The following is a 12,016-nucleotide window of genomic DNA, read 5'->3' as shown; positions in this document are numbered from 1 at the left end:
TATTTCTGCTGCTTGGGTGTCTCTTCGTTCTTAGCCGGTTCTTACTCATCTTGCAGGTTTCAGCAAGATGTTTTCTCTTCTAGGGAAACTTTTACTTCAGACAATTCTATACAGGACAAATGTTGGCCGGGCGCGGTGGCTCACGCCTGTAATCCCAGCACTTTCAGAGGCTGAGGCAGGTGGATCACCTGAGATCAGGAGTTTGAGACCAGCCTGGCTAACATGCTGAAACCCCATCTCTACTAAAAATACAAAGCTTAGCCAGGCGTGGTGGCATGTGCCTGTAATCCCAGCTACTTGGGAGGCTGAGTCACAAGAATCGCTTGAATCCGGGAAGTAGAGATTGCAGTGAGCCAAGATCATGCCACTGCATTCCAGCCTGGGCAACAGAGTGAGACTCTGTCTCAAAAAAAAAAAAAAAAAAAAATTGTTAAATATATGATTGTAAACATTGCCTGCTGTTACTTATCTGTACCTTCCATTGCAAGTGCACTGTCTTGCTCAAGGCAGCCTATGGAGAGGGCCTTGCATGGGGCCCAGCTCTAATGCCCTCAGTATTTGTTGAAGTTGAATGATTCAGTGTCTTCTACTCAATCAGCCTCAGTCCGGGCATCTCTGCACACCTTCCAGAAGCCCAAACACAGTGAAGAATTGTAATTTGAGGGCTGCTTGATCAGGAAAGGAAGCTGGGGGAAGTTTGTTCAGCTCCAGTCCCTGGCTGTCCCTGGGCCACCAGGCAGGAGGCCTTGAAGCAGATCCTGTGGGGGATGGGCAGGGAAACAGTTTCTTCCTCTGCTCCCTCCTGGAGAGTCGGGGGATGGGGCCAGGAGAGGGAAGGTTCCTTCTAGGAGGCTCCCTGGCACAGTGCCTGCTTTGAGGAACGGGGTGGAGAGCATGGTGAATGCAGGCTTTCTCCTGGCCCCTGGCCTCCAGCTCTGTGAGACGGAGGGAAACTGCTGGCAAAGACGGGAAAGAGGGATGGAAGGGAGGGAAAGAGGAGAGTCTGCTTGCTTTGGGAGACAAGGAGAGGGGCTGAACTGGCTCTGAAAGACAGGATTCCCAAGAGCCTACCAGGTCCCAACTCCAGATCAGCTCTGGAAATATCCTCAAATCACTGAGTCTGAGAGTCAATATACTGGGAATGTTTAACTCTTAGGATCAGATCATCCTAACATCACCAGCTGGAAAATCCGTCAGAGGATTGTACCTGGGGTCTGCAGGGTACTGGACCCAAAGTCCAGAGAGCTTGACCCTATTCTGCCTGCAGACCCAGTCTCCGGGGGGGCTAACTTGGATAAGTCAGCTCCCTGGACCCCCCCCCTTTCTCTTTTTCAACAGCTGGAAGAAATGGCATTTTCCCAGAACCCAAGAATATTTTGCATCCCATCCACAACGCTTACAATAACAGAAAGACCAGGAAGCTGGCAAACCACTTCCCTCTTTCCCACAGGTCTGTAATCTCCCTGAGGGCGGGTTCAGCTCACATATCTTACACTCTGGTCTCAAACCTGGCTGCCCATCAGAATTGCTTGATGATTAACTAAAATGTTTCACTTCCTCTAACAGTGATTCTGATTTCTTGGAGCTGTGTTAGGACTTAAAACCTGTTTTAACAGTGTGCTAACTGATTGTGATGCAAAGGGACCGGCACAACGTAGTAGGTGCTAAGTGTTGCCTCCAGGGGTGGGAAATGAATTTAGCAGGGTAAACAAATGGAGTGTAGGGGAACTGGGATTGAAATATGGTCTGGATCTGGGTAACTGTGCATCTAACACTTGGAAAGGAAATAGTGCACCAGTGTTAGCAATACAAAAGATAAATATTTATTCAGAACAAATTTTTAACAATCAATTTTACATTCTAAGCCACAAGGAAATAGCAAAACATATAGCAAAGGAAAAGCAAACACTAAAAGAAAAGCAGTGTACTGTCTTTTCTACTTGATAACACTTAGTTGGCCCATGACCTCTCGCTTGGCCTATCTCCCAAGTACATTTTAGAGTTAACAGCTCACTCATAATTTTGGGTTAAAATCCATCTTTCTCCTGAGTCAGGAGTTGCAGATGAGCTCCAGCTAGCTGCTTCTCTAGGGTTCCTAGTTATTGAGGCTAAGGTGCAAATGTAAACCTTTGGTAGGTTTCTTTACACAGGGTCACCCCCATTTCTCACTGGTGACAATGAATGGGGAAGGGGTAGGGCCTCCAAAGGACCTGGCACACTTTAATCTAGAAGTGGTGCCCCAGGGAGCAACGCATGCACCCTGGAGTGTGTTCCTTGGTCCTTTCCGTATCTCCCAAGTATTCAGAAAACCCCTCCTTAAAACCTTCTCTTTCTGCTCCCTCCTCCAGATGATTTCTCAGCATTCCTCTGGGCTCAACATTCTGGAGAGATCAGACTTTCTGGGCCCTCAAGTGTTGAGGAAATTGTTGTGAAGTGTGAGAGGTAGTGGAATGAGCACCGGGCTTGGGGTCAGGGGACTCTACTATAGGCTGGCTCTGGCACCAGACAGCTATGTGATTTTCACCCAGTCATTTAACCTCTTTGGGCCTGTTTCATCTGCTGGAAAACCAGGGAATTGGTCTAAACCAACTCTCAGGTTCTTTCCAGCAGGAATATTCTAGATTCCATGATTCTATGAAAAATGGCTTCTGAGCCACCAAAAGAGCTGTCATGAAGTCCATGCATTTTTGTGCCATAAAGAGAGGCCCTTGGCCACCATTCAGAGCTTATTGATTCAGATTATATACACTTCTAACAACACTGGTTTCACAAATTCTGACCACGTAGATTAAAAGCAGCAAATTAAATGAGGGAGGGGAAGAGCTGCAAAAGGTAGACACTCTGATAGAAGCCACAGTCAACAATGTTTTCAATTAAGCAAACACTGATGGAGTGCCTACCACGTGTTGGGCCCCGTACCTAGTGCTGGGGCATAAAGATGAGCAAGGCAGCCCAAAGGGTGAAAATCCAGGGGAAGATAAGGTATGGGGCGGGGAGGGCAGGGAGAGAGAGAAAAAGTACAAGAAACAAAACAAAAACCCAATAGAAAAACGAAAATAAAATTTAAAAAAGGGAGGGGCAACACATCTGCACGCTACAGTTCTCCGCAGTCGTTATTGGTGACAGAGTCACCAATTCGGAACAGGCTGAAATGGAGTAAACTCGGTTTAAGAAGGCATAGAGAGATGTCTCTTGTAGGTTTTAAAAAGATCTCCTTCAAAAACGATAAAAAATGGTTTAAAAAAAAGTTTTGGCACTTAAGAGGGGTAAGCTGGCTGTGTGTTCACCCTGGCAGGCAGGCGGGTGTTTAGTGCCCGGCCACGCCGGTTAGCTGAGCTGCCACGGAATTGTGAACTGCTTTGGGACACTGGGCAAAGGCGTGTCCTCGCTTGCCACAGAGGTTGCACACGATGCCCTTCCGGCAGTAAGGGCTCAGGTGCCCCTCCTCCCCGCACCTGAAGCACCTGTCCTGCGTGCAGCTGCCGCTCATGTGGGTCCGGGAACCACATTTAAAGCATGTCTTGGGCTGCCCCTTGTACCAGCTGTAGCCCCTCTCGGCCCCCAGGAAGAAGGCCCCTGGCAAGTGCCTGACCCCGCCCTCCCCCTGGCGCAGCTCGATCTCGCACTTGTACTCCCCGGTCCAGATCCCAAACCTGTCGGTCACTTTCACCGGCACGGCCAGCACGTCGCAGTGGCGCTTGAGCCAGGTCACAATGTCCTCCACGTCCACCGTCTCATTCCGGAAGAGGATGAAGAGCGTCTTCAAGCTGGACTTGCTCCGCCCCAGCACCACAAAGTTCTCCCAGCAGTCCTCCTGCTCCCGCTTCTCCTCGTAGACGCGCAGGAACAGGGCCAGCTTCTCCGCCGAGCGGAAGCTCACGTCGAATTCGCGGCTGCCGGGGATCTGGATGACCGCGTAGATGTCGCTCGGGTCCATGCCGATGGAGCGCAGGATAAGCGCTCCTACCACGAAGTCCCGGGTCGGGCAGGAGCCCTCGTCTCCCTGGAAACAAATGCGGACAAGGAAGCGACCCTTGCCCGGGCCCGCCCCCGCCGGCTCGTCCTGGAGGGGCCTTTCGGCCGCGTCCTCGGCCTCGCCGGGCCTGGCCGGGGTCGCCATGGCTGCCGCTGCCACCTCGGCCTTCTTTCTCCTGCCCGCCTCGGCAGCGCCCTTCTTCTTGCGGGGGTCCGCCGCCTCGCCGGCAGGATCTCTCCGGCGGCCCTTGGGGTCCCCGCGGCCAGCAGGTGGGAAGTCGCCGAGGTCTGGCGCCGCTAGGCCCGCGGGGCCGCCGACCCCGGCGCTCCCGCCACCGCCGCCGCTTTCCTCCTCCCGCCGCGGTAGCCGCGGCTCGCGGAATTCGCCCTTCTTCTCGGCTAGATTCTTTACCACCTGGGCCCAGCCCATCTTCTCGCGGCCGCCGTCGGCCTCCTCGCCCCGGGCCGCGGGCCGCGCGGGGGGCAGAAGCTGCGGCCGCCCCCGTTTCCTCTCTTCCTCCGCGCCGCCGCCGGTGGCCATTTTACCTCCTTCCCAGCATCCTCCACTCGCTCCCGCAGCCAAAGGGCGCCCATCGCGCGCGCCCGCCCGCCGGGGCTGTGGGGGTTTGGGTTTTTTTTTTTTTTTTTTGAAATTTGACGCTACCCTCCCCCGCCGCTGCCTCAAAGGTATTCACATGCGGCGCATATTGGCCAGCGTCGGCTCTGCACCCCCTGGTAACTGCTGAGCCTCTCTTCCGCCAGCGTTCGCTCCAACCTCACCTCCGTCCGCAGAGGGATGGGGCGCCCGGAGGCGTCCCTTTCCCCAGCGCGGGTTTGGCAGCCTCCGGCCTCGCTCTCGAGGATTTGGCATTTCGCAAGCGGTGCTCGATGATTTCATGCAAGCAGCTTTGCTAACGGCCCACAGCCCACAGGCGGGACGAATTCAGAAACATCTCCCCCATTTTGTTGTTTTCTTTGTACTTTTTCTGTTAAAAAAGCAAAAACAATAGCAAAATTAAAACTTAGCTTTCCTTTTCCCCAGAACTAACTGCAATGCATTATTTTTTTCCCACGTCGGATTATGCACATTTTCAAGCAGAAAAGTTGAAAGTTTTACAGTGAACATTTTACCATTAACTTTTTATCATTAAAATTTTACTCTGTTTTATCACACTACACCTCGATCCATTCATCGGTCTTTATTTTTTGATACATTTCCAAGTAAGTCATAATGCATTATTTTTACTTTTTTGAAAAGACCTCCGTCGTACTTAGGATGAAGTATGAGTGCTTCTTACGTTCCCGGTACTGTGTTAAGCACACTTCAGACTTTATTACATGGAATCTTCCAAAAACGATGCCGTAATTATGCCCATTTTACAGATAAGGAGGCAGGAATTAAGTCACTTGGCGGAGTTAATAGGCAGCCCCACGTATAGGTAGCTTATATTTCTTTAACCACTATTTCTGACGCTGTGGATCAAGGACTGTGCATCAGACTCTAGGAAACCTTGTCAACAGGCAGATTCCCTTCACCCCAACTCCTGGTATTGGTCTCAGGGGAGCCACCATCCCTGACTCTTGTGCTGTTTGCACTTTCCAGTCCTTTCACTTTATATCCTCAGACACCCTTTCCTTCATCCCTTCTCAGCTACGCATTCCCATGATCATACTCGGAACTTCACTATTACCAGAAACATCCAAGTCTTAGAGATTCACATATTTCTCTGTTACTCTTTCAATTTGCCTGGTCAAGTTTCACCATGAGGAGAATACTTACACAACCAAACAATATATGTATTTTAAACAATCTCTTCCATTCCTCTTACCTTAAGCCCTCATTCCAGGTAACCATCACATAATCAAATATCTGCAAGGGTCAGGCAGGTACCTTAAGTAGAAGATATACTGGGTGAACTGGAGATCGAAGATTCTATCTGAAGGGGCAACTGCTGGTCAACTCTAGCTGATTATTCCTCTCCAGAAGTGAGGGTCCACTGTGGGCAGATCTTTCAGTTTCCAAAGAGAAATCTGAACTCCAGTTTGTTCTTTTATGGGAAACATTCTTCTCTCTTGTCTTCTTTAAGATGGTCTCAGCTATATTTGGAACCTCCATATAAATTTTACAACCTGCCTACTAAGTTCCAGAAAACTATGAGATCTTAATTAGAGCTGCATTGCGTTTGTACAGAATTGTCACTTCATAACACTGAATCTTTCCGTGAATGACCCCACTTGATTTCTCACTTATTTACGTCTTATTTTATGCATTTAAATAAAATATAGTTTTCTTCATAAAGGTCTTACATACTTTGGGGGATTTATTCCAAGGTACCACATGGTTTGACTGCTATTGTAAATGAAATTATTGTAAATCAGAAGTTATATATTGTTTCTTGGTGTCCTTTAGAGGGAACACGATTGAATTTTGTGTACTGACCCCATATTTGGCACCAAAGTTGAAACCTTAAAAAATTCCAGTGGTTTTTGGAATCTCTTTACTTTTGTGTATTGCCAATCATATTGTCTGTGAATAATGAAGGTTTTGTGTCTTTTTTCAGATCTTACACTTTTTCTTGTCTTGCTGCACTAGTCAGGAACTTTCATATAATCAATGTATTTTGAGCATTTTTGTTTTGTATCAGACTTTAAAGGCATCTGTTTGTATTTTGAAAATATTTGACTTGTGGATTATGTTCTGGCTCCATGTCCAATTTTACTAACCATATCTTCTTCTATTGTAAGATTTCATTGGTATGTGTAGGGCCATCCTTTTGGTCAGTTTCATTTTTTCCAGGTCAAATTTTGCAGAGATTATTAAATCAGGAGCTACAGGGGCCAGGCAGGTACCCTGCAAGGAAAGCAGTCCAGATGGGCACTGAGGCCATATGAAGAGAGCAGCCTTTATTCATTTCTGGCAGATTATTGTCACAGAGGGACATAGGCTCAGTGTTGCCAGATGTCTGCTTTTCTAAGAGAGATCGGAAATCCAGTGTTTGGCTGCCTGGAACAAGGCCTGAGCTCAGCAGCTTGAACACGTGAGGGTCTAGAGTCTGTCTTGTGAGGCCTCTTTATGTTCTTACGTCTTTAGTGCGCTGGCTTCCACCTGTGTTCCTTTTTAGTATTTCTATCTCCTTTTCTTCCCTCAAACCTGACATCCATTCTTTTGGCAAATCCTGATGGCAATTCTTCCAAAATATATCCCCAATCTGACCACTCTCACCTGTTCTCCAAGTCACTATCATGAAAACTGCTTAGAATATGCCTGACTCAGTCATTCTAGTTAAAAAAATAACATGACAGACAAATGTGTTCAGAATAGACCTGACCAACTAGTTTGCCATCTTTGGCTTAAGCACAATTATCCTCACTTTACAAAGGAGGTAACTGAGGCTCAGAGAGGTGAAGGGATTTGTCTTAGGAGCATCTGTGAGGTCTTTGATAACTGGGGCATGTCTTGCTGTCTGTCTTCACAGACAATTGCTGTGAAGACAACACAACTGACCTGGTGAGGTGGCTCATGCCTGTAAGCCCAGCACTTTGGGATGCCAAGACTGGAGGATTGCTTAAACCCAGGAGTTCTTGACCACCCTGGGCAACATAGACCTCATCTCTACAAAAAATTTTTAAAATTAGCCAGGTATGGTGGCATGCACCTATAGTCCCTGCTACTCTGGAGGCTGAGATGGGAGGATCACTTAAGCCTAGGAGGTTGAGGCTGCAGTGAGCTGTGGGTAACAAAGTGGACCCTGTAAAAAAAAAAAAAAAAAAGAAAGAAAAGAAAAAAGAAAAGACAACACAATTGCCCAGTGCTCTGTAAGCACTTAGTAAATGGCAGCTGATTTTTGATTTTTGAATTGTTAAGCAACTGGGCTCAGCATGGTGGCTCACACCCATTATCTTAGCATTTTGGGAGACTGAGGCGGGCAGATCAGTTGAGTCCAGGAGTTTGTAGACCAGCCTGGGCAACATGGCGAAACCCCATCTGTACCAAAAATAATGAAAAACATTAGCCAGCTGTGATGGGGCACCACCTCTAGTCCCAACTACTAGGGAGGCTGAGGTGGGAGGATTGCTTGAGCCCAGGAAGTTGAGGCTGCAGTGAGTGCAGTGAACTGTGATCACTCCATGCTACCCTGGGCAACAGATTGAGAGAAACTCTGTCTTAAAAATGAAAAGAGCCGGCCGGGCGCGGTGGCTCAAGCCTGTAATCCCAGCACTTTGGGAGGCCGAGACGGGCGGATCACGAGGTCAGGAGATCGAGACCATCCTGGCTAACACGGTGAAACCCCGTCTCTACTAAAAAATACAAAAAACTAGCCGGGCGAGGTGGCGGGCGCCTGTAGTCCCAGCTGCTCGGGAGGCTGAGGCAGGAGAACGGGCGTGAACCCGGGAGGCGGAGCTTGCAGTGAGCTGAGATCCGGCCACTGCACTCCAGCCTGGGCGACAGAGCGGGACTCCGTCTCAAAAAAAAAAAAAACAAAAAAAAAAAAAAAAAAAAAAAAAAGAAAAGAGCCGGGCGCGGTGGCTCACGCCTGTAATCCCTGCACTTTGGGAGGCCGAGGCGGGCGGATGACGAGGTCAGGAGATCGAGACCATCCTGGCTAACACGGTGAAACCCCGTCTCTACTAAAATACAAAAAATTAGCCGGGCGCGGTGGCGGGCACCTGTAGTCCCAGCTACTCGGGAGGCTGAGGCAGGAGAATGGTGCGAACCCGGGAGGCGGAGCTTGCAGTGAGCCGAGATGGTGCCACTGCACTCCAGCCTGGGCGACAGAGTGAAGACTCCGCCTCAAAAAAAAAAAAAAATGAAAAGAAACTCGCTAATGCTAGTTGGGAATAGCTAAATAACAGAAAATTCTAGAATAATGGTAACATATGCAAATGAAGTTTATTTTTTCTCTCATAGAATAAGTCTGGAGGTAGGCAGCTCAGAGCTGGTATCGTGGCTGCATAGTGTCAGGGATCCAGGCTCCTTCTGTCTTTATGTTCTGCCATATATGACCTACATTTCTGACAATATTTAATGGCCCAAATGGCTGCTGAGTTCCAACTATGAGGTTCCATTCCAGCAGCAGAAAGGAACAAGTGAAAGAGAATGGCATGTCTCCTCCACTTCCTGTATAAGGCCATTTGCGGATGTTGCACTTCTGCCTATATTCCATTGACTAGAACTTGATCAAGCCTATCTGCATCTCAGTCCAAGTTCTTAATGATGAATTTTTGGATTTGCATTATTTTTGAAGTGACCTTTAGAGAGTCAGGAGATGGAGGCATGGTTTGAGATGGACCTTGAAAGAAGAAGTAGGTTTTGGAAAGCAATACAGAAACAAACCTATGAGGTTAGAATTATTGCTTCTATTCACAAATGACGGAACTAGGCTGAGAGAGGTAGAGTGAGTTGCCCAATTTCACAATGTCACAAAGCTAGTAGTGGCTTAGTGAACCACGTCAAGAGGATTCCAAGGCTTATATGCTTAGCCACTTACACAGTTCTGCCTTGTGTCTATAAAATGGAGATAATGCCTACATTAAGGTTACTATTTATTGATAACTTGCATTTGTAGTTGTATTAGCACAGAAGCTAGGCTCCTTTGCTTTTAAGGGCATGACCAAGAACTTGCACACGCTTCTACTCACATCACATTTGCTAAAACCTAATCACGCAGCCACCTTAGTTGCAAGGGAGGCCGGAAAATCAGGTTTTTATTTTATTTTATTTTATCTTATTTTATTTTTTGAGAAGGAGTCTCTCTCTGTCACCCAGGTTGGAATGCAGTGGCATGATCTCGGCTCACTGCGACCTCCACCTCCCGAGTTCAAGTGATTCTCCTACCTTAGTCTCCCGAGTAGCTGGGATTACAGATGCCCACTGCCCCCGGCTAATGTTTGTGTTTTTAGTAGAGACGGGCTTTTGTCATGTTGGCCAGGCTGGTCTCGAACTCCTGACCTCAGGTGATCTGCCTGCCTCGACCTCCCAAAGTGCTGGGATTACAGGCATGAACCACTGTGCCTGACCAAGAAATGAGGTCTTTAGATGGGCAGCCCATGTGCCCAATAAAAATTCTAATACTACAGAAGTGCAGAGTGGATGTGGGAGGGTATTAGCAATCTCTGCTACGATAGTGTTAGTTAAGATTTATTTATTTATTTATTTATTTATTTATTTATTTATTTATTTATTTCAGGGTCTCACTCTGTCACCCAGGCTGGAGTGCAGTGGTGTGATCATGGCTCACTGAAGCCTCAACCTCCTGGGCTCAAGTGATCCTCCTGCCTCAGCCTCCTGAGTAGCTTGGACTATAGGCTTGTGCCACAATGGCCAGCTCATTTTTAAATTTTTTATAGAGAAAAGGTCTTTTTATGTTGCCCAGGCTGGTCTTAAACTCCTGGCCTCAAGCAAATCCTCCTGCCTTGGCCTCCCAAAGTTCTCAGATTACAGGTATGAGCCACCATACCCAGCCTAGTTAATCTTTAAAACAAACCAGTAAAGTAAGCATTATTGTTCCTATTTTACTGATGAGTAAATTGAGGTTCGGAGAGGTGGAGCAATTTAAGGGTAAGCTAAGATTAGAATCTTGACTCATGTTTGACCCACAGTATTCTATTCCTTTTCATTGGAATTGTCTTTTGTGAGTGTTGCTGCTTCTCATTGATTTCCTTCTCACTCAGTAGTATGCCATTAGCAAGTGTCTCCACTCCCTGGACTGGAATCTGCCTCTGGACACCTACTGTCTGGCATTGTGATCATGTCAGAGGGAGGAGATACTGGCCTTTCCAAGGCCAGGATGCAGTGGGGCCACATGTGTGTGTTGCTTCTTGGCTACTTGCAGTAGCTGTTAGAAAGCAAGTCCACAAACTGCAATCTCTTCACCAAAGGGAAGTAAAGCCAGCTGACCCCAGAGACAGGAGGAGGCTGAGGCCAAGGGAAGAAAGAGGCACTTGACTGTCAGTGTCTGGCCTGGATCAACATCATCCCAAACCCCTGGGAATGAGAAGCTGGTGGAGTCCATGAAGGAGATATCATCATAAGTCCAGTATTACATCCATGTGGATAAACTCCTTGACATTTTTTCTGAGACCCTTCTTTGCACTGGACACGGCAGGTGCATGTGCATGGGGAAGGAGCTGGAGCACAGTTGCAAGGACATCTCCTGTGATAGCAGCGGCTTCTACCTGACTCTGCAGACTCTGCCAGCAAAGGAACACCTTGTTAACTGTGGCTTGATGTCCAAGCTGATTGGTTTCCAAGGTGCTCAGCAGCAGATACCAAGTCTAGTTCATCAGCATGCAAGCAAATCCTGCCAGGCTGTGCACATTTATTCTGGCTCTTCAGGACCACTTGACCAAGTTTATCTTTTTTTTTTTTGAGACGGAGTCTAGCTCTGTCGCCCAGGCTGGAGTGCAGTGGCGTGATCTCGGCTCACTGCAAGCTCCACCTTCTGGGTTCACGCCATTCTCCTGCCTCAGCCTCCTGAGTCGCTGGGACTATAGGTGCCCACCACCACGCCCGGCTAATTTTTTGTAATTTTAGTAGAGACGGGTTTTCACCATGTTAGCCAGGATGGTCTCGATCTCCTGACCTCGTGATCCACCCACCTCGGCATCCCAAAGTGCTGGGATTACAGGCGTGAACCACCACGCCTGGCTGACCAAGTTTGTCTTATATCCTCTGACCTCTAGGTGCCTCCAGGAGGACATCCTGTAGGACATCTTCACTGTTCAGGGCCCCCAGTGTCTTGCAGACACCGTTGAGGGTATTTCTTCATCCAGATTGTCGGGGAGCTAACTCAGCTGAAGATGGTTCATGAACACGGACAGAGCTCTGTGGTGGGAGTCAATGGAATCATGCAGACTGTATTAGTTTCCTAGGGCTGCTATAACAACAAACTATAAGCCAGGGGTCCCCAACCCCTGGGTCTACCCATTAGGAACCAGGCCACACAGCAGGAGGTGAGTGGCAGGCAAGCGAGCATTACCACCTGAGCTCTTCCTCCTGTCAGATCAGCAGTGGCATTAGGTTCTCATAGGAGTGGAAGCC

The 12,016-nt window shown here is 48.2% G+C and overlaps 1 protein-coding gene across 1 annotated transcript; it reads right to left on the bottom strand.

The window, feature by feature from the left end:
- Window positions 1–1,800: 1,800 nt before the first annotated feature.
- Window positions 1,801–4,814, bottom strand: LOC105496140 (zinc finger CCHC-type containing 3). The gene has a single exon (XM_011766265.3). The coding sequence runs from the start codon at window positions 4,514–4,516 to the stop codon at window positions 3,308–3,310; it is 1,209 nt and encodes a 402-aa protein (XP_011764567.1). The 5' UTR covers window positions 4,517–4,814; the 3' UTR covers window positions 1,801–3,307.
- Window positions 4,815–12,016: the final 7,202 nt, after the last annotated feature.

This window comes from Macaca nemestrina, chromosome 15 (assembly GCF_043159975.1).
Source record: "Macaca nemestrina isolate mMacNem1 chromosome 15, mMacNem.hap1, whole genome shotgun sequence".
Classification (NCBI taxonomy): domain Eukaryota; kingdom Metazoa; phylum Chordata; class Mammalia; order Primates; family Cercopithecidae; genus Macaca; species Macaca nemestrina.
The sequence above is the reverse complement of the archived record's forward strand: the minus strand, read 5'-3'. Positions and strand labels throughout refer to the sequence as shown.

Excerpts from the sequence above, each read along its gene's own strand:
- LOC105496140 (XM_011766265.3), bottom strand. The coding sequence starts at position 4,516 with ATGGCCACCGGCGGCGGCGCGGAGGAAGAGAGGAAACGGGGGCGGCCG.